Genomic DNA, 21,378 nt, shown 5'->3' with positions numbered 1-21,378 from the left:
TCACACTGCCTCTTGGCTGTAGGTAATTGATTTGCTGATGACAGCTGGTCTGCGTTAACGCTACGGATCGCAGGCCGGTGTGCCAGGGTTGTTGCTTGATGTGCACAAACGGTGGTTGTGGCATAAGATGATTTTTAGTTGATGGAGATGGATGGAGAATGACAAGCTCTTCTTCAAAACTACCCATTCCAACTATCTATCCCAAGTTTTTCCTGCCATCGCAGTAGCCCTTTCCAACCCATAAACTCATGGCTCACCTGTAGAAGTCCTCCACCTGTGATGAGGATGTTCTCAGCCTGAAGCTCGACATCCTGCTCATCAAATATCAGCTCACCACCTGAGGGTATGGACAAAAATCAGTAGCTTTATTGGCAAGCTACCCAAACTTTCATTTGCTTATGCTTAAGGGGATGTGATGAGCTTGGATGATAAGATATGTAGTAGTTCACCTTCAATCAGCAGCATCTTAAGGACCGGTGTGTCCGTGTCCAGCAGCAGGGTCTGTCCCGCGGGTACGACGACGAAATCCCCCGCCTCAGGGAGAGGTCCTCTTCCCCAGGTAAACACGGAGGACCAACGGTCGATGTACCAGTAATCTGCATTGTCCTAGGTCGAAGAAAAGTGTTAAACTCAACTCGTAAATGTGATAGGACAATTGAGAAAGTTGGCAAATGAGTATTTATCAATGCAATCATATGCTAGTCGGTGGTGCTTCAACCAAAGATCATTAAAAAGTTACGCTTTCACCCCAAAATGTTCAGAAAGTTGTCTTACCTGTGTTGCGATTCCTTGGTCCCCGACATCAACCCTGACTTTGGTTTTGGCCGAACCTTGATGAGCTTCTGTCACACACACGATCTGTGTTGTGGACGCCGATTGGATGATGCACTCACTCCCGGCGATGGTCACGCTATTGTCCGCAGTAGTTGCCCTTTTGGAGAAAAATATCTGGTTATCTATTGTGGCCTTTCTCTAGATAGAAGAGTTTAGTTGTGTACATTATTTTTCACCTATGACCACATGAAGGTTAGACATCCAGGTAATAAGATACGCCAAAAACAGTTACTCAGGCACTTAGATAAAATTTTGAACGGTCAGATTTTTCAGACAGCATCCGCTGTCTTTCGTTAATGTCCCGACAATGACTAAAGGATGGAACTGGAGAACCAGGTTTTATACCAAAACTCTGTTTGTTATAAGAAATAAAGAAATGTTAATGAGGTGAAGACAAGTTAGGATAGTATAATAAGGTGGTACATTTATATATCTATTTCAGTATTTTCTGCTGATGTACCTACCCGAAGCCCGTCCCCGTGATGGTGACCGTTGTTCCGCCGGCAGTTCCGCCGCGCCTGGGGGACACCTCGGTGATGGTCGGAGTCAAGCTGCTCCTGTAGGTGAAGGCAGCGTCCTGTTGGACACTCTCCGCTCCGACAGACACCGTCACATCACAGGCCAACATTCCAGAGGACACATCTGCAAAAACCAGACCTCAGTTATACAACCTTGGTTGTCTATCAATGGATTGACTCTCTACTGTTACGAAGGAAATCGGACTGAATTTTAAGAAATGCTTTATCTCATACCTCAATTCAGCCAGGTAAGGCTGCAATAGTATGTGTGTGCACATGTTGCAAATAAACCAGTCATCTATCTATCTATCTAAAAATGGTAGACATGTTCAACATTCTTACCTTCATTTTTGGGTACCTCACAAGTAAGCTGACTTGGCTGGGGCGTTGCCGTCGGCACGCAAGTCTTGTTACAAACGCTGACGCTGGTCAGTTCAGAATCAAACCCTGTCCCATCAATGGTCAAGACCTGACCTCCTCCAAAGCTCCCTGTATGAAGCAAACAAGAAAAATGCATTTTGAAATAAAAACTTTACTACATTGTACTATTGAATTGATACAAACAATGTAGTTTATGACGGCTGATTATATTTTGTATATGCTATCATGCATTTTGAAACACCAAACATACAGCACTAGAATTCATGAGCACTCTGCTATTCTGGAATTTCTTTGGTGGTCATTTGCTATATATCTAACTGATTCTAACATCATCGAACACATGTGTAAAGAGGTATAAACATATAAAGAACCAAAATGTTAGATTAAAAAAAGTTGGCAAATATGTGTATATCACATTGTACAAATGTACGTTTTATGTTCGGAGAAACTGTACTACTTCTTGCGTTGATTACTCCTATTCCAAGATGGCACCATTTTATCTCCAATCTCCTACGACAGTTATTGGGCTGGCCAGTGTCTTTTGTTTCCCTAAAATTGCACCACTGGTGGAATAAAGGGCTCCACTCAACTGAGAGATAGGTCAACTGTTCTGTCACTGTTTCTGTCGTCAATCATTGTTCCACTCGAACTGTTCCGTAATGCAGCTTGTCATTTCGGTGTGCACATGATGAATAGGAATACCAGAAGATCTTATCTGTAGTCTCCTGCAGAGCGCCTTCGGGGCTGTATGTGTAAGCTTGCCATTTATCCGGCTGATTAGGAACGTGATTGTCTTGAAGCTACAAAGGGTTGTCTTTTTGTGAGTGCTTTTAAAGGGGCGGAGTGTACAATGGCGAGATAGCACAAAGAGTGCCAATTCGTATACTTAACTCTAGTGTAAGGACATGTTGTGATTGCAGGTCTTAGTTGTGACGAAAACCATTTTAGCTCTATTCAATCTTTCCGGCAGACAGAGACTGAGTAGCTTAGGTAAAAGCAAACTTTCTCTAGAAAATGGCGCGATAAAAGACGACAGTCTCGTATCAAACATGCTAGGCGTTGCGAAGTCTAAGACTTAAAACCCTATGGGCATCTAAACAATACTACAACTTGGCCAAATACGAAACATGATTACAAAGACATACGTTCGCATAGTATTTGCTCAGTCCGAATGTTTGGTAATCTATATGCAACATATGTGCATCAATTACGGTGCCATGCTCCATCGCCGCCATATCAGAAATATTTCCCATGAGCCCCCGCAAGAATCTGCAGATAAAAATCCCCAAACTTGCAATTTACAATTAAGTGCCTATTGGTAACAATTTAGATTTCGATGCGCTCAAATAAGTATGAGGAAAAATCCCTCAGTTATTTTGTGAGCAGAATCTGATGACATACCTTCTGATGGAGAGATGGAGCTCACGGACAGCTGATACTCGAACTCGTGGCCCGATGACGTGGCCCGACCTTTGCCGCTCAGGAAAACGACGATCTCGTAGGTGCCAGCTGAGTGATGGCCGACTGTGCACTCAATCCGGGTACTAGAGGAGGTCGTTATGCTGAAAATGAAATTGGAATATCAATATATGATTACGACTCCAGGAAGAGAAGTGAAGTAAAATGTACTCTCGCTAATGGGGATCTTTGAAATGAACAATAAACAAATTAGAATAGAATGGCCCACTGTTCCCTTGGTGTATACTGTGACGTAGCAACTGGTCATTGAACTATAGCCACTGAATAAACTACCGAGTAAGCGAAGTGTGCTGGTAAATGTTGAGTTTACAGTTAAGTAAAAAGGAAGGTTTTAGTAATCTTACATTGACTTTGAATATGTCTAATTCGATTCTTTCAATGGCTTAATATAATCGCTAAAGCCTGACAATGCATAGCCAAATAAGACATGTACCTGCATTCCACGCCGTCAATAGTGACCGTGACGTCACCAGGAACGTTACCGAATCTACTTCCGGTAATGGTGATGGTGTCTCCGGTTTTCCCCGCGGACGGAGACACGCCAAGAACCTCGGCAGTGTGTTCCACGGAGTAGTTGTACTGCTGCTGTGGGTACTGGACACTGTCTGACGTCACACGTAGTGGAACGTCTCCCTCGACTCCAGCGGGCGCTACGCACTCGATCTGCAGACGTGTGATGTTACGGATGTCACATGACTCTCCACCAATCAGAACGGCCGTGTTGGCGACGACGAATCCATTTCCTGTTATGGTCACTGTGTTGCCACCGTTGATGCTGCCCTCCGACGGTGTTACGTCATCGATGACAGCCAAGCTTTCTACCGACGAGACAGACGAATCTGCTGTCCCTTTGCCTTGTACGTGTACGGAGAAAGACTTGACTCCAACCCTCACAGGCCCGATGTCACATTTGATGTACTCGTCCGAGATGGTGGTGATGTTACACATGACGTCGTTCCCATCAACAGCAATTGAAACCATGGCAGGATCGGTTCCGAAGCGGGAGCCGTTGATGACAAGCTGTGTGACGGCGCCAGATACTTCAGTAGGCTGGATATCTGTAACCGTAGGCGTGGCGGACTCGGAGTAGGTAAAAGTACAGTTGCCAGATGAGCAGGCGAAGTTCACTGGTCCTCCACCTGTTGACATGGTGATGCTGATGTCCCTCTCGATATCGCTGTTTGCTGACCGTTTGTTCTGGCTGATGGGCGCCGTTTCGCAGACGATCTGGTTGTAGGTGTGTTCGGTGATGGGGCATTTTAACGCGCCGATCCTGATGTCAATGTCCGACGCCTCTATACCGGGGGAGGTGAAGCCGTACCCTGTGATCGTGGCGAAGGTGCCGCCCACCATGGATCCCACGTCAGGCGAGATGGAGTCGACGTTTGGCAGGAGGACGAAGCTTCTCTCCTCCGTGGTCAGCAGCGTGTTGAGGGCGGCTCCTCTGTTGTTGACAGTCATCTCCACAAGGTTGTAAGTAGCGACAGGCATGCCGTCCTGGGGGTCGATAGTGCAGGACATGGAGTCCGCGGTGACCAGCTGACACGTACACGGGTACCCTGCCACCGTGACCTCGTTCATACAGCTGTCTGACCCGAGTCCTGTTGCATTGACAGTGATGACGTCATTCATGGTTCCAGATATGGGGCTGATGGAGGTGATCTCAGGGGTGTGGCAGGGATCGAAGGAGAAGAAGAACTCGTCATCACCTGAGGGCGTCGGCGGGGCTGGAGATGTGCATCCTGTTATCTGACTGGTCTCACCTGCACACGGGTTCCCATCTACTGGATCGGCAACACCTGTTGGGAAACATATGACAAATACATATGGTCCTTTTTAACAGATATGAATGCACCTTAGCAAACAACTTACCAAACAACGTACCAAACAACTTTTTCAATCAAATCTAGCGTGTTTCTTTTCATTGAATCTTCTTTATCATACAGGTAACACATTGTGTGTATCAAACCTATGGTATTTTCTTCCGTAGTCTGACATTATTTGTGTATAAAGATTTTATACGCAAATGTTCTAAATTAGCTCTTTTTAAATTTATTGAATGTTTAACAATAGCTTCACTTGATCAGTGGTTGTTAGCGACAGTGGTAGATCCTAACCAACCTGAGTTGACTTCGTATTCCGCCTCGTGTCCGTTGACGGACACACTTAGCTGTGGCACACTGCCAGGATTAGCTATCACGTTGACGACTCCCTTCATTTTCACGTTTCCATTCCGATCCACAGGTCCGCTGGAGTAGAAGTACAGGCCTTCGCGGGTGAAGACGTGTTCGAAAACACCTGCGAATGGTCATTGAAAAATGTTACATTTCAAGTAAACACGAACTTTTGTAGTCTATTCTCAAGAAAAGGCACTTCTTTTAAGGCTCCTCTCCGATGATTCGGTGGTTTATTCGGGACTATTGGTCACTGGCCAGACGTTATGACACCGTAAGCACGCCAGGGATGGCCATTTAATGTTAATTGACAAGTGCGATGGAGGGAAAATGATTGTCATTGTTTTCTAAAAAGATTACTGTACTTATATCTAACCTGATCGTGTTTTTGTCGTTCCACTCCTGAATCCTTGTCCGTCGTATTCCGTGTCGCTAGCGCTGGCTGTCTGCTGCACCAGGTAACCCACACCTGAAGCAGAACCGGGCGTGTTCCATCGCCAGCGTACTGTGTCGCCAGTATATACGTCCAGCGGCGTATGGCTCCAGGCGTACCCTCGACCGTAGGCTATATTCGAGTGGGGTTATATAGATAAAGACAATTACAATGTGCATTTCATTTCTAGCACTTTAAGAGCCCCAACATAATGTGAAATGTCGACATACGTGAACGGTAATACCCTGTGTTAACAAAATGATAAAGAAGGCACATGCCCTGATGCGTCACAAAAAATATCAAACCAGTCTTACTTGGATGTGTCCCCATGTTGTCGACCTCGTGTACTTTCGCCAACGAGGTAGTGACGCACTCGATGTGGGTGTAGTTGACGGAAGTGACGTCACAACTGAGGTCACCAAACGTCACGGTCGTGTTGTCGTTACTAAAGCCCTCCCCAGCGATGATGACGCGTGTACCTCCTAGGAAGGACCCTGAACTTGGGACGACGTTGGTGACCTTGAGCGCATACCGAATGGCCGAAATGTTGTGTGTCCTACGGAAAGAATAAACAATATCACCGTCACATACTGTAGGATGACTAGCAGATGGACAGGCGAGGATGCTATAGTTGCAAGATTTAGAAAACAACACGATCTTTCTACTCACTTGACATCGGCAAAGCCACTGCCATTCACGAAAAGCCTGACGGGATACAATCCGGGACCTAGCGCGGGAAGACTGATATTGACCTCTGTGTCGCTGTAGGACAGAATCTCTGCGGGGGTGTCTCCTATTTTCACAGCGTCATCGGATGAAGCTGCGGACCCGAAACTGGTCCCGGAGATCACAACGACATCACCTCCTGTAGGTCGAAAATAGGAAACGTTACTATGACGACAATAGCATTTTCACTGGCTACACCTGTGCCCAGATAAACGTAGTTAACGACTCGTCAGCCATTAAGCCCCTCCGATTGCATCACAAACTATATACTTCAAAAGTTAACGCAACATTTCAAAGTGCGCTTGTCATGACTTTGAACTGATATGCGATTGATATCGTACATATCTAAAAGCCATTGACAAATGGGATGCTATGGAAACGTTATCAAATAGTTTGTTTGTACCGTCGACGGTGGCGAGGTTGGAGCTCAGAGCGGTGATAGTAGGAGTTGCAGAGGCGTCGTACTCAAAGTCTGTCGGACTGGTAAGGGTTTGGTTGACACCCTGGTATACTGTGACTGCAACTGTACCTGCTAAAGACTATAATACAACAGAACAACGGTAAGTTATTGTATGTATGATACATTCTGAAGATCATTTTTCTGATTGTACTGTATGTATAAAAAAGCGGTTGTCCTCTCACCAGGAGTCGCCAGTGTCATGATGACGTATTAGGCATTCACATTTGTATTATGTAATACGTCATCCAGACACTAGAGACTTTCTACATGTATTGCTATTGTTATAAAACGTATCAGTGGATTTTGTCTAACATGATACATTAAACGATTTAGGGAAGCAACAGTGCTTGTATATTACAGATGATGAAAGTTGAAGTGTGCACATTTTGACCATGATTAGAATGATTGGATAGCTCTAATTACAATGGATTAGATTAAAACGTCTAAGTGAAAAGTATATCCTTGATTGGACCACTTACGGCAGAGGGAGTGGTACAGCTGATGTCGGTGTAAGTGATATCTACCACTGCACATGGCTGACCCCCCACATAAGGTACATAGTCTCGTCCAAAGCCATGACCACTGATGGTCAACTGCATACCTCCTACAGATAAGAAAGAACTCCATTAATATTTTATTAACATTTAGCCAGGCTGTGCTGACAAATCGCAAGCTTTGATTCCTATTGGTTCCATAGCCATAACGACCTATAATTTAAAAACGCTTCGCTCACTCTGTGGTTTAGTCGGTGGTTATAGGCCAGGCAATATGTCACCGTAAACACATGGGGGAGGTCATCAATTTATTCTTCTTCGTCATTCATTATCCTGTCGGCTACAGATAATGTGTCATTCGGTCCCTCGGAATCATCAAAGGAATCAATGTGATGTCATGGAGAAACGTAGCTGTGATTTTATACCAATCACCAACTAAACAATTAGCACTCACCGCCAAGACTCCCCGAAGTTGGGCTGATACTAGAAATATCAGCTGTATAAGCAAACATCACGGTCCCATTGGGGTGGCTGGCCAAGCCCTTCCCATCAACCTCCACGGTAACCACGTGACTGCCGCCCGAGTTCTCCTGCACGTCACACGAGATCTCGTCTTCGGTTGCCGCCGTGATCTCGCAGGCGACACCCCCGATCGTTACCGTGTTGTTGTCGGTGCTGGGAAGAAATCCACTTCCAGAAATGGTGATGGAAGTCCCAGCATGAAGAGAACCTTACAGAAAGAAAATTTCTTTGTAAACAATCTTTGTAAATAATCTTTGTAAAACTACATTTCTAAATCATTGCTACAGAAAACAGTAGGAAACAGACAACAAATAGGTTGACCATATGCCAATCAAGTTCAGATTTAAGAATTAAACTGTTTGCCTTTGTAGGACCCTCTTGTCTTATTTGAAAAGTATGGATGGTCTATTCTGTCGTCTAGCTTTGGACGGCGACAATTCATTACTGCTTCGGACGTTTCTGTGTACAGTAAGATTGGACTACAATATCAGAATCTGATAACCTCTAAGTCTTTAGCAAAGAATCAAGTGATAGATTCAAAACTCCTTCTAGAGGCCTTTCCTACCTTCTGACGGTGTGACTCCAGTTATACTTGGTGTGCTGTCGGCGTTCCACTCGAACGAACAGTTTCCCGCGCAGGCTGACGGGACGCCGTTGATGGTCACCTGTACCTGCGGTTTGTCGTGTACCGTTCGGAGGAAGTCTCCTGTGACGGGGGCGATGAAGAGACCGCCCTCTCTGGACTCCGTTACGGTCGCGGACACGTCTTCTCCCGTCAGCCCACTGGTGTTCACCTGTTGGGTTAGCGAATGGGAAATTTGCAAGGTTGAATAAAAGCACACCAACAGCAAATGAAATGATGGATTTTCCAAAACAATTTTGCATTAGGTCACAAACTAAATACCAGTATCATTATCATTTTACACACATTTATCTGTAATGATCGCAACTTGACTCCTTCCCATCTAGACAACACTGAATGGTTCCAAATGCTAGTTGGCGCTGCAGTGGGAATGATGCGGCCCCAAACGTGACTAAACTTGTTGTAGGCCCCCTCATCACGTTTGGGACCGCATCCTCCCCCATCATCCACTGCTCAGTGAAAAAGGCCTAGGGGATCTCACAAACCATTTCATTCAGGATATAGGTCTTCTTTTTACACAACCAGCAAAGTCTCACCTGTTTCGATTACTTCAGCTACTTATAGTGGCGAGAAACAGTACTCCAGTAAGAAGCTCCGAGGAAGGTGTCTGACAGGCACCGAAACGTCAGTAGGTAAGACTTTTCTGGTTGTGTGAAAAGAAAACTCCAAATATCCTATCTTCTATCAATCTGAGGAAATTACTTTCAGACTTTGGTTGGTTTGTCATTAAATATTTGTCATCAAGACTAACCTGTAGTTTCGGTTGGTCTCCGCCGACGGAGGTCCAGTCTATGACCCATGAGTACCCGGAACACGAGCCCTGCCGCGACACCGTCAGTTTCCCCGTCCCGCCTACTTGTTCCAGGAGATTCTTGAAAGCAGAAGCCGAGACGTCGGAAGGAACGTCTGAAAAAGAAACATCATCTCATTTTACTTACGTCCTTGTTTATGTTGGGTACACCATCAAAAGCAGAATTATTCAGTTCTATTCAATACAATTGTCATTATGGAATCTACTGGATCTTATCAGGGAACTGCTGAATATAGACGGGCGCCATAAACACCATTGCTCAACGAGTCATAATATATGTTTCATAATCTAAAATCTCCAAGCAGATCTATCGGTGGTAGTTAAGACAGTATCAACAGGGCCAAGGAATATCCAAAGCCTCCGGAGATAAATGTTCTTTCTGCTGCTGGGATTAGGTCCCGCTTTCCGCATTCTGTTGGAAATTACAGTTCACTTTTTTTAGCATGCTACATGTCTATCAGATTCTGGGTTTTTAACGCATTTATCAGTAGTCTCGTTTACTCTATTGTGTCTGTACTTGGACGTGAATTTCACGACTTACTTGGAACGACATTATTCTTGAACGACACGTCAAAGGTTCCTCCTATGGGCGGGGTGGCCGCGGAAAGGCGCTTTACTGTCACCCCCGAGCTAGTGGACGCATAGGTGTACACTGTGCCGTTGATGGTATCTGACGAGACCTACGGGTGGGAATAATGGGAAGTTATAAACATTTTGGGTATGAGTCAGGCTGACAGAAGAAAAGATAAGATGTGTATGGAAGAATATCAACTGAAAATCTGTGTACTATATCACGCTGCATTATGATGCCGTGATACATGTACCACCATAATATGATTGCAGGTTTTACGATAACGTAGCGATAGAAAAATCCTATTCAGTTGTACCCTAGAGCCAATGGGCACCGCCATATTGACTTGTGACGTCATGAGTCGGCCATCTTGAAACCTACCGGCGGACCAATTTTGACCAATCATTGATGTCTCGGCCCAATCAGTCACGATGTCATACTAACACTACGTCATTGCAATTAAATGTAAAACCTGTGTGTTAAGGCCAGCCCTTAGTTTTGTTCGTGTGTCTTTGTATCATGAATGTAAGAAGAAGTGAATTATGGAAAGCCAACTGAACATATCTACAAAAAAAAAGTTGCAACAGTCAAAGCGAGGCCAGATATATTGTTTGAGATAGAAAACAATGACGCATGCCTCACCTGCGCAGACCTGACACCCAGGATAGGGAATCCATAGTCACATCCATGTGGAACGAACGTGATGTCATAGGAAGTTGAATTTTCTTCCTTCTCCACCAGCACGTCCGTGATAGACATCCCGTTGAGCCTAGCTCCCGGAACCCTCAGGCCGGTAATTTCTGATAATGGAGTCAAATAACGAATTATTAACATGTCTAGGAATCACCATGACAGAGACTACCGATCTCTATATGTTCATCACCACAACATAGGAGCGGCGCCCGTCTCCGTTTCTTTGGACCTTCTGTCACACAGCAGTGCGAGCACTTCAGCAGGGGGATCTATCTGTAGCAGGGATCAGTAGCTAGTCCATTGGTAAGAGTCACTGATTGCATGATGGCAAATTGACATTTAATGACATGAAACTTACCATAATCATACACGTAACTTGTTACATTGATTACTTTCTGTTTACGTATATACTACCGATATAGTTTTATTTTGAAGACAGTTGCAGCCGTAATCTTAAGGACGAAGCATCAGTCTTAAGTACGCGAAAGGACGAAAACCCAGGCATGTCCACACTGCACGAAATAGCCTACTATCCTGACAGATACGTATAGCAGGTTTTTGTGTGTTTTTGGTGGATTCAGGCCAATACGACAAGGAATCCGTGACATATCTGAACATCGGACATGGTTATCTGGAACCTAAGATACGACAGGATCCGAAAAAAACTGGATTGTCGACAGATACGGTCCCGTATCACGTATCCAGTCGGCTCACCCTACATCAGAACTACGCTTACCTTCTGCGTTGTCCACCGTCTCGACCCTCCCGATGAAGACCGAGTCCTGGTACACAGGAGCTCCCTGGTTCTCCCACACCAGGCCGAACTCCTTCAGCATGAAGCTCCTGCCGCCCTGAGTAACCTCGTCACTGGACACCAGGCTGTAGAGATCTACGCAGGTGTAGTGCCACCTGCAAACAAGAAAACAAAAAGACTTAAAAAGAGGCTGGAAAATGTAGAAGATGCAGATTTTCGCGAAATAATTGAAGGAATTTTAACAAATATTCCGTTCAATTATCACCAACCAATTCCATCTGAAATCTGATTTTGCAATTTTCAAAAATATTTTCAGATCGATCATAATGCCTCCGCCCTTTACCAAAATGAAAAAAGGTCATAACAAATACTTACTCCCCATCATTCTGAAGTCCAACGGAGTAGTGTCTATCCTTATGTTGCTGGTCGCGGTTACTGTCGGTGAACAAGAACGTCACCCAGATTTTGTCAGACAGACCTAATGTTCCCTTGTATGCGAAGCAGGTCTGAGAAGGAAAATATGGAGGCATGTAAATGATATTGACATGACTTTTTAAATAATGACAGCAAAATACGGTTTTGGAAATCACGCTAAACGCGTGGTATTGAAAATGGCTTGCTCATTTAGCTTCTAGATTCCGTCAATTATGGTAAACTGACACATGGTTTAATAAACTATTTGTGCAAATGTAGATAAAGATTGCGGGTGTAGGTATTATGTTTTTGGCCATAGCTCACGAGGGCTTGTTACTACTCCTTCCAAGAAGGGTGGTTGCTTCTTTGATGATTACCGGAAAGTATAGCACTTTTACCATAATCAGCAGGCTTACCTTCCTGTACATATCCATACGGATTTGCCCAACACCAAAGTTCTCTCTGAAGAGGTAGACCGGGTTCTTCTCCGACGCCCGGCCACAGAACGCCTCCACGTCGGTGACTTTCTGTCCGTGCAGAGAGTACGAGAGTTCCCCCTCGTAGTCTTGGAGGAAGCCTTTGATACCGTTGCTTGGAGATACGATGTCACTGGGACAGCGGGAACCAAGTGTGGACAGCACTGCATCTTTCACCTAGAAAAAAATGTTGAAATTAGTTTTCAGTAAGTTTGTCCTTCTTGCTTTTAACTACAACAACACAGAATGCACATGAGCTTAACGAATAAGCCTATTAATAGTTCCAAGTGCGCATGTGCATTGAGGTCTAAGGTCAATCACAGTACTCATGCGCACTTGGAACTATGAACTTGCTTATTCGTTAGGTTCAAGCGTATTCTGTTCATGTCCATTAACATGTCCACTTGGAACTGCTAGATGGGTTATTGGGGTAAAACATTAAGTTGTATTGCAACATTTCAAACTTCAAAATATATTTTTTGTAGCTCTGAAAAACTCACATCTTCTGCGTCTGCATCGAAGGCTATGGGATCAGACGGCACTCCGTCTAGTTCGAGTGTGAAGGTGTCCAGCGATGGTTTCCCCGGCGTGGTGACGGCAACTGTAGCGTTACCGCCGGAGATCTCGACCTCAATCAAGGGGAAGTTTCCTTTAAAGGAAAAGTGAATCGGACATATTTATGTCACAAATTTGTCTTCTATGGAACAACCGATAGCTTGAAAACATTGTATGTGGACCAGGGTTCAGTTGGTCTGATACAAATCAATTTTGACAAAGAAGACCAAAATGCATCCTGTAGATTACTCGTATATTATGTATATATATTGTATATTTTGAGTTCTAAATTGTCTGAAATTTAGCATGTTTTGCATTTTTCTTTTTCATGTTGATACCCATAGATTACTTGTTCATGCGCTGCAGATCAACAACTCTAATATGTTTTGCTGATCGTTGATGCAACTGAAACGTGTGATGATGACGATGCAACTAACGATCACTTACCTCTGGCTGACTGGAACTCCACAGCAAGCTCGAACCCATCAGCTGTGTTAGACCTGGTCACCTCGACTGTATCGGGCTGAACCGACAGCAGTTTGTTCAGTGCTATTTTAACGGCAGTAGGGACGTCACTTGCACTGGAGAGCAGACCTGTAGAGGATTGACCAGATTGCTGTTGCTTAAGTCATGTTTTATCAACGTAGAGACAGCTGTAGCGAAGACGTGAGCGTTGTCCACTATATACATACATGTGTATTGCCAGCAAATGCTAGCTATATTGACATCAAACTGCAATAGAAAAGTTGTTACATATGTTACTAAAATATAATCTGTCTCCTGGTTTAATTCTGTGACTCGCATGCAGTGATTGTTGATGTGTAGCGTTACCTGTTGAGGCGCCATCCAACCCGAGTTTGAACTGGAAGGATGTACCGTCGAAGGTGATGGTCTGAACCTGCTTCACTGGCGAAACCGTGCCCCAGTTATCCAGTGTCACTTGCTACATAAGATAGATATAGACAAAGAAATAAAAAAATCAACATCCAGTCTCGCCACTTTGTCACTCTTTTACGATGTTGGTTTGAAAGAAATTGAGGAACAGAGGCAATAGTTCTTGGTAAAAGTATCGTGAATTGGTGATACCATGACGACCGGCCTCATGATGAATCCCCAAAGACGGTGTACTTACGTATCCAACTCTGTAGACTTACACTTTTACATGTATAAGTAATTCCGTACACAATAGACCGTACCAGAAGCTACGCCCCCCTTAGCAGTGCCAACGAAGTTTGGCGGACAAAATGGCTGATCATCATGTGACCAAATCCTGCTCTCTTTTTGGCTAACTTGATGGTTATGTAGAACATCATGAAGTTTAATAGATGAGACATGGAATACAGGAATTAGAAGAAACAGTACCTGCTTTTCTCGTCGAACCGCTGCCGACGTTGCAAGCCTCTGTTGCGCCATCCACGCAGAGGCAGTCTGGTGTGACGTGTACTGGGTGTTGAACTTTCGCACCGCCACTTCGTAAAACGCACCTCCTACACCCTCTGCTTGTGATGTCTCCATGTAGTAGCTGATATATAACAATAAACAAGAGTTAACGTTACTACAGCTACTTATCGTTGGAATGTATTCTAAGCCACCGTAGGAAACTAGCTCTAGATATCATAAAGTATCACATTTGCCATGTTGAATAAACCAACGTCATGAATCCTACGTACTCATTAAGTAGTTTGGACCGTTTAGAAACACAGGTAGATTTACTGAATGTTGAGTCCTTACCTTTTTCCTTTCTGCAGCCACATTTTCTCAGACTTCTGCGAATTAGAATTGAACCATCCGGGTCGGTACCGATCGCAGTAGGCTATCCTGGTCTGTAGGATATAGAATATAATTGGTACACATAACAGCAATAAACACATATTTTCTCAAATATATTCAATCTGTCTCTATTTTTCTGAAGTTTGTGTCATTCCAAGTTGCTCTCGACGTTAGCATTTTGAGACTGAAGGATGACAGGAGAAAACAATTGATCCTGGAGATATTCCCTGTCTGTTGTATTTCCAGGATCTCTCTCTCTATATAAACAAATGTACAATCAACAGCTGGCGTTTTGCGGTAACCGTCTGGTCACCTTCCTCAGGGCAACACTGCCCGGTACCATACCGGTGCACTGCAGCTAGGTGTCACTGCTAACAATGCAGTCCCAAACGTAAAAGTTGTTGTATTGTCATTACTAGATGAGTAGCTATTGCTTTGTCCTTTCCTAATGTCAGGTAAAGCGCGATCTAAAATTACTGACTTTGTTTTCCTTGATTGCGTCGTTGCTCATGTACAGTATGCTCTCGTCGTCACTGCGGATGTAGAACTGGTACCAGCCGTCCTCCGGTGGGACGAAATAACCCGAAGCTCTGGTCACAAAACTAGACACATTGAAACAAACCAAAACAAACATCATTCAGTATCATGGTACTCAAACAAGGTAGGCATATGAATCCTGGGCCAACAGAAATGAGATATAATTGCTAGCGTAAGTTTAACTGTTCTTAAATGTTTTATTTGATATTTTCCTTCATTATTGAATTTTTGATGAGGTGCCATCGACATCATTATAAACTCAGTCCATTCAAGTGTTTGACAAAATTACAAAGAAATTGATCATCGCTTGTTTATAAGACTTACTTATTCTGGTTGTGCGTATCATAAAATTCAAAGTTGGAGATCCACTTGGTCCAATAGCCGCTCATGGAGGAGGTATAGTCCGTTACACCTGCAATGTTGTGCCATAACACATGTGTGTTGTTCCACTGCTCGAACTGCATTCCACGATTCCCTACGAAATGAGATAAAAAGGACACATTATTTTTGGTCAAGGGAACGTTGCAATCCTCTACTGTTATAAAGCTACAGTGTAACTCAGTATACAAAATTGCACTGGGAATATGTACAATTTGTACGATGAAAGCAATCCGCCATGTTGGATTTTGATGTTTTGCCGGCGCCAACTTGTTTCCAGTTGGAATTTTGCTTTTGCTGATACTACATCCTAGTTATACTCAATGCAGACATGTTCGCGGGGATTTGATTTCGCGGTAGGGAGAAAATGGAGTGTTCGCGGTGATTTTGAGTTCGCGTTTGAAACAAAAGTAGCAGTACAGTCTCACATAATGGAACGGATTTTTGCGGTGGGTTTAAGTTCGCGGTAATTAGTTCATCGCGAAAACCGCGAACATAAAACTACCGCGAACATTTCTGTATTTACAGTAACAGACTTACCGGGCCATGAGGTAGCAGAAAGATCGGGAGCAGCCTGTGTGATGCATTCGATGGTGTTGTCTGTCATACTTTGGACAGCACAAGGCGTTCCTGTTGGAAGAAAACAAAATAAATTGCTCAAAGTCACGCTTTCAATTCTACATGTCATCCTAGGACAAAAATAAAAGACAAGGAATTTTCGACGAACTGAAAGGTATCGGAGTGCCATTTTTTTTACATCTTGGTGACGGTAATATTTCCATAATAAACAGAAATAGTATACGTGGTATGTCTTTAATTGTGCGTCCTTACCTCCAACATAGACCTCGGGAGGAGCGTCGGTGTCGTCAAAGAACCTGCCGGTGATGGTGATCCGGGTGCCGCCGGCAAGGCTGCCTGTGGCCGGGCTGACTCCCAGAACCTCTGTAGGGAAGAACGGAACAATAGGTGAAGAGTCTGATATACAAATACATTTATAGATGATAAGTGAACACCACGAAGTGGATCATTGTGGTGTTTTGGCAACAAAAATCGTATAACGACCATGTATGATCGATTACCTGTTTAACAGTGTTAAACATGATTAAACGAAATGACAGTGATGGTTGGTGGCATAAACGAACTTAAAACGAAAACATATCATCGATGTTTTCATTGATGTAATATGCTCTTGATTTGTAAATACTAGTAGTCGAAAGTCTAGCAAAATCTATAAATGAGTTATTAGTCATGCGAATACATAAAGAACATTTTTGTTCATGAAATTTGAATTACACAATTACGTTACAATACACTCATGATCAAAGGATAAACACGAAACCATTCTTCAGCCTAAAACTAATCAATTAGATTTGCACCCGTGATCAAAATAACATGACGAAAATCAAAGAAAGACACAAAATCGTTCTTGAGCCTTGAACTTGTAAATAACATTATAATTATGCTCTTCACTGAGACGGACACACTTGGTGAAAATCAAAGAAAAACCTGTAAACACGCAATCATTCTTAAGCCTTGAACTTCCAAATTACATTTGTCGAAAATAACACAACGAAGATCAAAGGAAAACACGAAATCACTCCTAAGCCACAAAGCTTTGAAAAAAAAAAACTTTCAAAGGTGAGCTTTCTGAGTGCAAATCAGGCTGACTTAACTTAGATCAAAAAGTCAATCTAGGGGAAAATACAACAGCCTCTTTAAGCCTGAAACTTGTTTGGTGATAAAATTACCAAGGCAACGGAAACAGACTGTCTACGAGACTTAAGAACTCACAAAAGAAATCACGTTGATATGGCGACTTTGGCTCAAGGTTGCCAACACATTATAAGATAAGTATCTGTTGGTATAACACAACACGAGGGCAAGGGTCGTCTGTGGAAGAATCGCCTTTGGCCAGATACTTTGTCTTCTACATACCTCACCGAAAGGTGATCGTAATCCTTACGACAAAAATAAATCTCTTGGCCCGTAACTAGTTTAAACCCAATCTTCTCTGTCCGTAGCCATAGATAAGGTATGCCATATGGGAAAATCTAATTTTGTCTTGGTAATCGCCAAAGTTTATTTGCACATGGTACAGTCTTCATTGACGTAATTCGTTCTAGGTCTGTGATATACATATGAAGGTACTTAGATGATGCCCATTGCCTCACAGTCAACTTCACGTCTTATTTTGCAACGTCGACAACATAGGATTTAAAATGTTACCTCCTCTCAGTGAAAGTTGCCTGGATCAAAATGGGTAGCTTTTTCTCACAGAGCACTGATAAGAAATCTATCAGTGCGTTTCATGGGCCTGTGGAGAAATATAATGAATATATCCAAGGCTAAATCTATCATAACCCCCCTCTCTCCTTAGGCCGTGTTGATTTGATTACATGGATGCTATCTAATCTCCAAGCAGATCTCCACGGTTCTAAAATCGTACCAGCTAGCCAGAAAAGCTCCAGTCAGCCAGGGAAGTTGTCAGGTACCGTCGGTTGCAATAAAAAACTTCTTCTGCCAGTTGGATACGGTCATTGCAACCGTTGGATCTGCTTGGGGATTAGATGACAACCTCTGTAGACCCCAAAACTGATGCGAGCGTGTGAATTTAAAAAGGCAAAAAAAACTCCCTTCATTATGAAATCTACGTGGTCAGGATTTTTTGAAATTTACAGCATATATATTTTTTTCATTTTGCAGCTGCTTTGTACGATTTACAGCACGGCCGATTTTTTTCTCACTTTTTTTTTCAAACGGACGAACATCGATGTGCGCGCGGATGTCATCCATATGATCAAATCAACGTGGCCTAATACAAAACAACAAAAGGACCTACCGGCGTATGTTTGGAACATGTGCAAGTCTCTGCCGCCCCCATTCCAGCTCACTCGCTTGGTGTCATCATTTGCAGACGATCTGATAACCAGAGAGCAAACGTCTCAAATTTCATAATTGTGGAAACGTTTTACATAATTGTCCTTTGTTATGATACGAAACTAGTTTCCTTTCCTGTCTGACTTAAAACAACAAACAAACAAACAAACAAACAGATAAACAGACAAACAAACAAACAGACAGACAGACAGACAGACAGACAGAAAACAACAACAACGAATGAGGCAGAAATACTGACTAAAACAATCTCAAAAATCTACAACAAAGATTATCTTGTTGATAGTCCTCCCTGTGTTGCAAGCAACTGCCATTGTGCTGTTATATCATCTTTCTTACAACCAGGTTTCAGAACCATAAGAAAATGATAATATACATGTATAGAATTATATAACAGAGAGAAGACATACCTTCCATAGTCTTCATCAAGAATGAAGCTTGCGTTGACGTTACCTATTGGTAGGAGGGTAAAATGCATTTATACACGGATTAGCTAATATATTATAAAGTCGATGTACTTTTTTGTACAGTTATGCCTATGTCATTGATATAACTGTCAAATATTGTTGTTCATTATAAGCTTTGCGCCGTAGTGCAGTGCATGTTTTTCTCGACCATGTATATAAAAAAAAACGTTAGAAGATTCAGAACACTTTTAGCTCAAAACATCATCAACACTAAATGAAACGCTTGATATGACAATGAATCAGTTCATAAACTGATGATGAATCAGTTCTTTAGATGACATGGCTTTCGTATCATCTGGTATCATTGTCGTGAATAGAGTCTTTTCTGTTCATACATTCTTTCCTGGCGTAGTAAATGTAAGACTTGCCTACGTAGGTCCCCTCCAACTTGCACTTGAACCAGCCGTTGTTCGAGTTTCCATTGTTGTCCAACTGAATGCCATACCTGCCATAGAAACGTTACATTCTCGTTATGTAGATAGATAAATGAACGTTACATTCGCGTTATATAGATAAAAGAAACATTTTTTTCTGAACATCAACCTAGCAGACTGTATTGGATTGACTACAATCATTTGTGCAAAGTACTATCTATTCAATATCAAACTTTGAATGATTGAAGACCACAAAGTCCTACAGATATACATAAATAGCATGATATGAACCATAGGAACATTCAAATTGTACGGATCAATCTACCAGGTAAAATACACTAGACAAAATTCTCGTCAATATTCATATATATCAAGTGCATGCAGATACATGTACAGAATTTCAAGTCATATACAGTCTTATAGTTCACAGTTTTGTGGCGATTTGGATTCTGATCTAAGGTGATATGAAAGATTCTTTTCCAGCAAACATTTGCTCAAAGCCACTTCGCATTTTTAGAGATATGATTAAGAAATACTTACATTTCGTCGGCTTCAAAATCTCGCAGTTCACACTTCTGTCCTCCGAAGTAAACCCTGAAGGACCGTAAAAGATTGTGTCATAGCTACAACAAGAAGGTCCATGCAGACGTTCAGAGTACAAATGCACCGCAGCACAAAGGCTTAGCAAACTTAAAGTTAGTGCGTGAAAATATACATACATGAAAATACTACAAAATCAACAGTTATGTGTCTCAAAACTGTCTCTATAAATTTATGGTAGCAGAGCCATGAATATGCTGGGGTAGAGATGGCCATCTGACAGACTCTACCTCGTCTCTACCAGACTGACTACGCCGGCTATATAGGGAGAATACTTTGGAGTACAGGGGAGTTGGGCCACCATAGGTTTTCATTGCAGTTAATATGTAAACCTTCCTGCAGACGGACACTACTGGTCAATTATTACCCCTTTTTGAAGAATTCTACGATTCGTGTGTGTGTTTGTTTGTTTGTTTGTATGTATGGAGACAGACTTCAAGTGTGATGACAGTGTACTCCAGAGCTATAAAAATTAGCATCATAAACACCCCATACCTTTTCAAGGTGACGGTTTTCCCGTTGGTGGAGGTGGCCACGTTGCTACCGTATCTGGTGGTAAAGATGGTTCCTCTCACCGTCACGAAACTCCCTGTGAAAGTTAGAACGATAAAGCACTTTGAATGATATTGACTTTATTGCTTAAAGATTGCATAAAATTCAACGAATTGCAACTTCTATTGCTTAACAAACTATAATATTTGAGTGTGTTATGTCATGATGTAATGATGAGGATAATACTTTAGAGTGCACTTCCCTTCCTTTATATGGACTTGCAAGGGATTCGACAGTAAAACCTTTAGAACCTAGGTCAGCAACGCACATGTAACCCTAGCTACCGTCCTTTGATGATTGAGTAGAGACCATTGTAGATCTTACCTGGTGGAGCGGAGATCGGGTCGATGGTAGTAACGGTTGGCGTCCTACCTCCTTTGAACTGTAAAATGATTTTAAAAAGTAGATACATGGAAAAAAAGATTGGCACAAAACTGTTAGTTTAAACACAGTTAGTTCTGGTCTTTCAAACTTGTTTCAATGACTAAGTATATTCACAGTTAGTTGTGGGTCTATTTCAATAACCCGGATCACGGTCAAAACTGTAAAATGTGCATCGTAATGCTTTCTATATATGTTTGATTTGTAAAAGTTGGAGGCCCCTGAAAAAGTCACGTCTGGCATCAAGCATGGTCTAGGCAAGATAATTTTACAAGTTGAGGGCTTTCACCTTGAACTCGCACATGCGCAGGTCAAACCATGAATCGCCTTTTTGGGCGCTAAATGCATTGTTGCCTTGGCTGCTGACCGTCTGGGTTGAGATTGTTGTATGTACTACATTACCATACAGGTTCTTGAAATGTTGATGAAGGTTAGACATCCAGGTAATAAGATACATCAAAAATAGTTGCTCAAGCAACTGGATAA

At 42.8% G+C, this 21,378-nt stretch overlaps 2 protein-coding genes across 2 annotated transcripts in view; both read right to left on the bottom strand.

Annotated features, from left to right (window-relative positions):
• Nucleotides 1-7,078, bottom strand: part of LOC136431346 (fibrocystin-L-like) — a 29,925-nt gene extending 22,847 nt beyond the window's left edge. The window contains exons 1-12 of the mRNA XM_066422675.1: nt 6,949-7,078; nt 6,489-6,684; nt 6,134-6,375; nt 5,763-5,951; nt 5,334-5,510; nt 3,646-5,011; nt 3,135-3,295; nt 1,695-1,841; nt 1,299-1,476; nt 775-931; nt 450-606; nt 258-337 (exon numbers count right to left, since the gene is read on the bottom strand). Of these exons, the coding sequence (XP_066278772.1) occupies nt 258-337; nt 450-606; nt 775-931; nt 1,299-1,476; nt 1,695-1,841; nt 3,135-3,295; nt 3,646-5,011; nt 5,334-5,510; nt 5,763-5,951; nt 6,134-6,149 (2,628 nt within the window). The 5' untranslated portion in view covers nt 6,150-6,375; nt 6,489-6,684; nt 6,949-7,078. The remainder of the gene's footprint in view (nt 1-257; nt 338-449; nt 607-774; nt 932-1,298; nt 1,477-1,694; nt 1,842-3,134; nt 3,296-3,645; nt 5,012-5,333; nt 5,511-5,762; nt 5,952-6,133; nt 6,376-6,488; nt 6,685-6,948) is intronic.
• Nucleotides 6,485-21,378, bottom strand: part of LOC136426641 (fibrocystin-L-like) — a 36,275-nt gene continuing 21,381 nt past the window's right edge. Inside the window, exons 5-30 of the mRNA XM_066415399.1 lie at nt 20,836-20,893; nt 20,455-20,548; nt 19,900-19,953; nt 19,354-19,430; nt 18,929-18,971; nt 18,463-18,542; nt 16,455-16,565; nt 16,164-16,253; nt 15,570-15,720; nt 15,190-15,310; nt 14,670-14,761; nt 14,301-14,460; nt 13,770-13,881; nt 13,386-13,532; nt 12,884-13,032; nt 12,324-12,560; nt 11,869-11,999; nt 11,476-11,648; nt 10,689-10,846; nt 10,017-10,155; nt 9,416-9,570; nt 8,587-8,815; nt 7,954-8,229; nt 7,485-7,609; nt 6,949-7,084; nt 6,485-6,684 (exon numbers count right to left, since the gene is read on the bottom strand). Coding sequence (XP_066271496.1) covers nt 6,485-6,684; nt 6,949-7,084; nt 7,485-7,609; nt 7,954-8,229; nt 8,587-8,815; nt 9,416-9,570; nt 10,017-10,155; nt 10,689-10,846; nt 11,476-11,648; nt 11,869-11,999; nt 12,324-12,560; nt 12,884-13,032; nt 13,386-13,532; nt 13,770-13,881; nt 14,301-14,460; nt 14,670-14,761; nt 15,190-15,310; nt 15,570-15,720; nt 16,164-16,253; nt 16,455-16,565; nt 18,463-18,542; nt 18,929-18,971; nt 19,354-19,430; nt 19,900-19,953; nt 20,455-20,548; nt 20,836-20,893 — 3,498 coding nt within the window. The remainder of the gene's footprint in view (nt 6,685-6,948; nt 7,085-7,484; nt 7,610-7,953; nt 8,230-8,586; nt 8,816-9,415; nt 9,571-10,016; nt 10,156-10,688; nt 10,847-11,475; nt 11,649-11,868; nt 12,000-12,323; nt 12,561-12,883; nt 13,033-13,385; nt 13,533-13,769; nt 13,882-14,300; nt 14,461-14,669; nt 14,762-15,189; nt 15,311-15,569; nt 15,721-16,163; nt 16,254-16,454; nt 16,566-18,462; nt 18,543-18,928; nt 18,972-19,353; nt 19,431-19,899; nt 19,954-20,454; nt 20,549-20,835; nt 20,894-21,378) is intronic.

Source organism: Branchiostoma lanceolatum, chromosome 1 (genome assembly GCF_035083965.1).
Source record: "Branchiostoma lanceolatum isolate klBraLanc5 chromosome 1, klBraLanc5.hap2, whole genome shotgun sequence".
Classification (NCBI taxonomy): domain Eukaryota; kingdom Metazoa; phylum Chordata; class Leptocardii; order Amphioxiformes; family Branchiostomatidae; genus Branchiostoma; species Branchiostoma lanceolatum.
Note: the sequence above shows the minus strand (reverse complement) of the source record. Positions and strands in the feature narration are given on the sequence as shown.